Raw genomic sequence first — 2410 nt, 5'->3', positions numbered from 1 at the left:
CGCGCCTACGACGTAGCCGCGCTCAGGTACCGCGGCCGCGATGCCGCCACCAACTTCCCGTGCGCGGCCGCGGAGGCGGAGCTCGCCTTCCTGGGGGCGCACTCCAAGGCCGAGATCGTCGACATGCTCCGGAAGCACACCTACGCCGACGAGCTCCGCCAGGGTCTGCGACGCGGCCGCGGCATGGGGGCGCGCGCGCAGCCGACGCCATCGTGGGCGCGGGAGCCCCTCTTCGAGAAGGCCGTGACCCCAAGCGATGTCGGCAAGCTCAATCGCCTCGTGGTGCCGAAGCAACACGCCGAGAAGCACTTCCCTCTGAAGCGCACCCCGGAGAGGACGACCACCACCGGCAACGGCGTGCTGCTCAACTTTGAGGACGGTGAGGGGAAGGTGTGGAGGTTCCGGTACTCGTATTGGAACAGCAGCCAGAGCTACGTGCTCACAAAGGGCTGGAGTCGCTTCGTCCGGGAGAAGGGCCTCGCTGCCGGCGACTCCATCATCTTCTCGTGCTCGGCGTACGGCCAGGAGAAGCAGCTCTTCATCGACTGCAAGAAGAATACGACCGTCAACAGCGGCAAATCGGCGTCGCCGCTGCCAGTGGTGGAGACTGCCAAAGGAGAACAAGTCCGCGTCGTTAGGCTGTTCGGTGTCGACATCGCCGGAGTGAAGAGGGGGCGAGCGGCGACGGCGGAGCAAGGCCCGCCGGAGTTGCTCAAGAGGCAATGCGTTCCACTTCCACACGGTCAGCGCTCTCCTGCCCTAGGTGCTTTCGTCTTATAGCATCTGCACATACAGCTCTATATATTTATACTTTTCCTCCCTTTTCTTCTTGTTGTTAAATGATATATGCTGATCCTGTTCGTGGATTAGATAAATTCTCTGTAGAACTCTATTGCAAGCCGGATTGCAAATTGAGTTGTATTAATATGTAATTATGTGTGTGTGCACAACTAGGAATTCTAGCTAGAGAGGTCACAATGACCCGACGATGTTGGTTGCACATCTATGTATGTACTATCATTTTGGCGCATCAAAAAGTTCCATTCTGCCTTCTCATCAAGAGATGTGTTTGTGTATGTTTCAATGAAAATTTGTTCACTGCTTAATATATTGGCAATATTCATTTTGCTACACTAATTGATATCCGCTCAGCCACTATATAAGGAAGCAGTTAAAAATGTCTACTAAACCAGTATTTTGCAACATGCATGCAGGAAAAAAAATTAGGCGCTGAATTGCTTGCTGGCCTTGGATTGTTACAATCTATTTCATTAATTCAGTCGTATGCATAGATTAGTAATTGTCATCTTCAATTGCACCCATTTTTGGAATTTATTCCTTTATCCTGCTTGAGTTTATGATAAATTCGAGAAGTCATCTTGTGTGGATTTCTATTGGCTATAATTGAAACTATGCATGGCTTGCCAATTGTTTGCTTCAACTTCATCATTCTTAGACTTTGTATTTCATATACCCAAAAGGAGTGCATCTCTACTACTATAGTACATCCATTTTTGAACATGGACTACCCCTCCACCGAGATGTACAAGCAAAGCCGTTAGCCATCTCCACTGTCTATCAATACCAAACTTAATTGATCTAGCAGCTTATGTTTCTTCAATTCGCGTTGTACAGGCGCATGCCAAAACGCTGCCAATCTGGATCTTTCTAGACTTGTCACCGATGCGCTGCTCGCCTACACCCTAGCGGTCTGCTGCAGTGCAGAATTAAATATTACATCAGCAAGTATTTACATGTCAAAACGCTCAAACGCAAACATAGCAACAAGCCTTTACAACAGCGGCAGCCTGATTGTCAATTTTAAAAATCCAACTGTTTAATTATAAGGCACGAGGTGCATAGCATGTACCTTCTACTAGTTAACTTATATGTACCTATCAATCCATGTTTATCATCTCCCAGCAAAAAAATAATTGATGTTTATCATCATGAATACAATGATGAACAGACTTAATTCTTTTGTGCTGTGTTCACGACCATATTGTTTATGATCTTGCTAGCTTCATTCATAGTCTATCGATTTGTTTTGGAAATTTCCCCACAAATTTTTTTGTTGTTGAAATTATTATGTTACATCTAACTACTGCACTTTTTCAAAATGATCAGGAGATTTACCAACCTACTTATGAACATGCTATATTCCAAGGATCAGTTAGGTTTATGTTAGTTTCTATTCTTGTTTCTGAGCTTTGGGTAATCTAACAATCCAATCATATAGTTTTTTTACCAGATTTGCGTTAGTTGTAGATGACATATATACCACTACAGAAAAGTATATTGATGACCACGTTAAAATGATCTATGGGATATTTATTTGAAGCGCAAAAGATAGAGAATTATCTTGGTTTGCATGGATAGAAATAAGAAGCAATGTATTAGATTTGAATTT

At 45.1% G+C, this 2410-nt stretch overlaps 1 protein-coding gene across 1 annotated transcript; it reads left to right on the top strand.

The window, feature by feature from the left end:
- Positions 1 to 3: 3 nt before the first annotated feature.
- LOC123177181 (AP2/ERF and B3 domain-containing protein Os01g0141000-like) lies at positions 4 to 1095 on the top strand (the record flags this gene model as incomplete). The annotated part of the gene is made up of 1 exon (XM_044591073.1): positions 4 to 1095. A coding segment is annotated over one exon (777 nt), but the record flags the coding sequence as incomplete, so codon positions are not given.
- Positions 1096 to 2410: the final 1315 nt, after the last annotated feature.

Source organism: Triticum aestivum, unplaced genomic scaffold (genome assembly GCF_018294505.1).
Source record: "Triticum aestivum cultivar Chinese Spring unplaced genomic scaffold, IWGSC CS RefSeq v2.1 scaffold15219, whole genome shotgun sequence".
NCBI classification, from domain to species: Eukaryota; Viridiplantae; Streptophyta; class Magnoliopsida; order Poales; family Poaceae; genus Triticum; species Triticum aestivum.
This window is presented reverse-complemented; position numbering and strand designations above follow the sequence as displayed.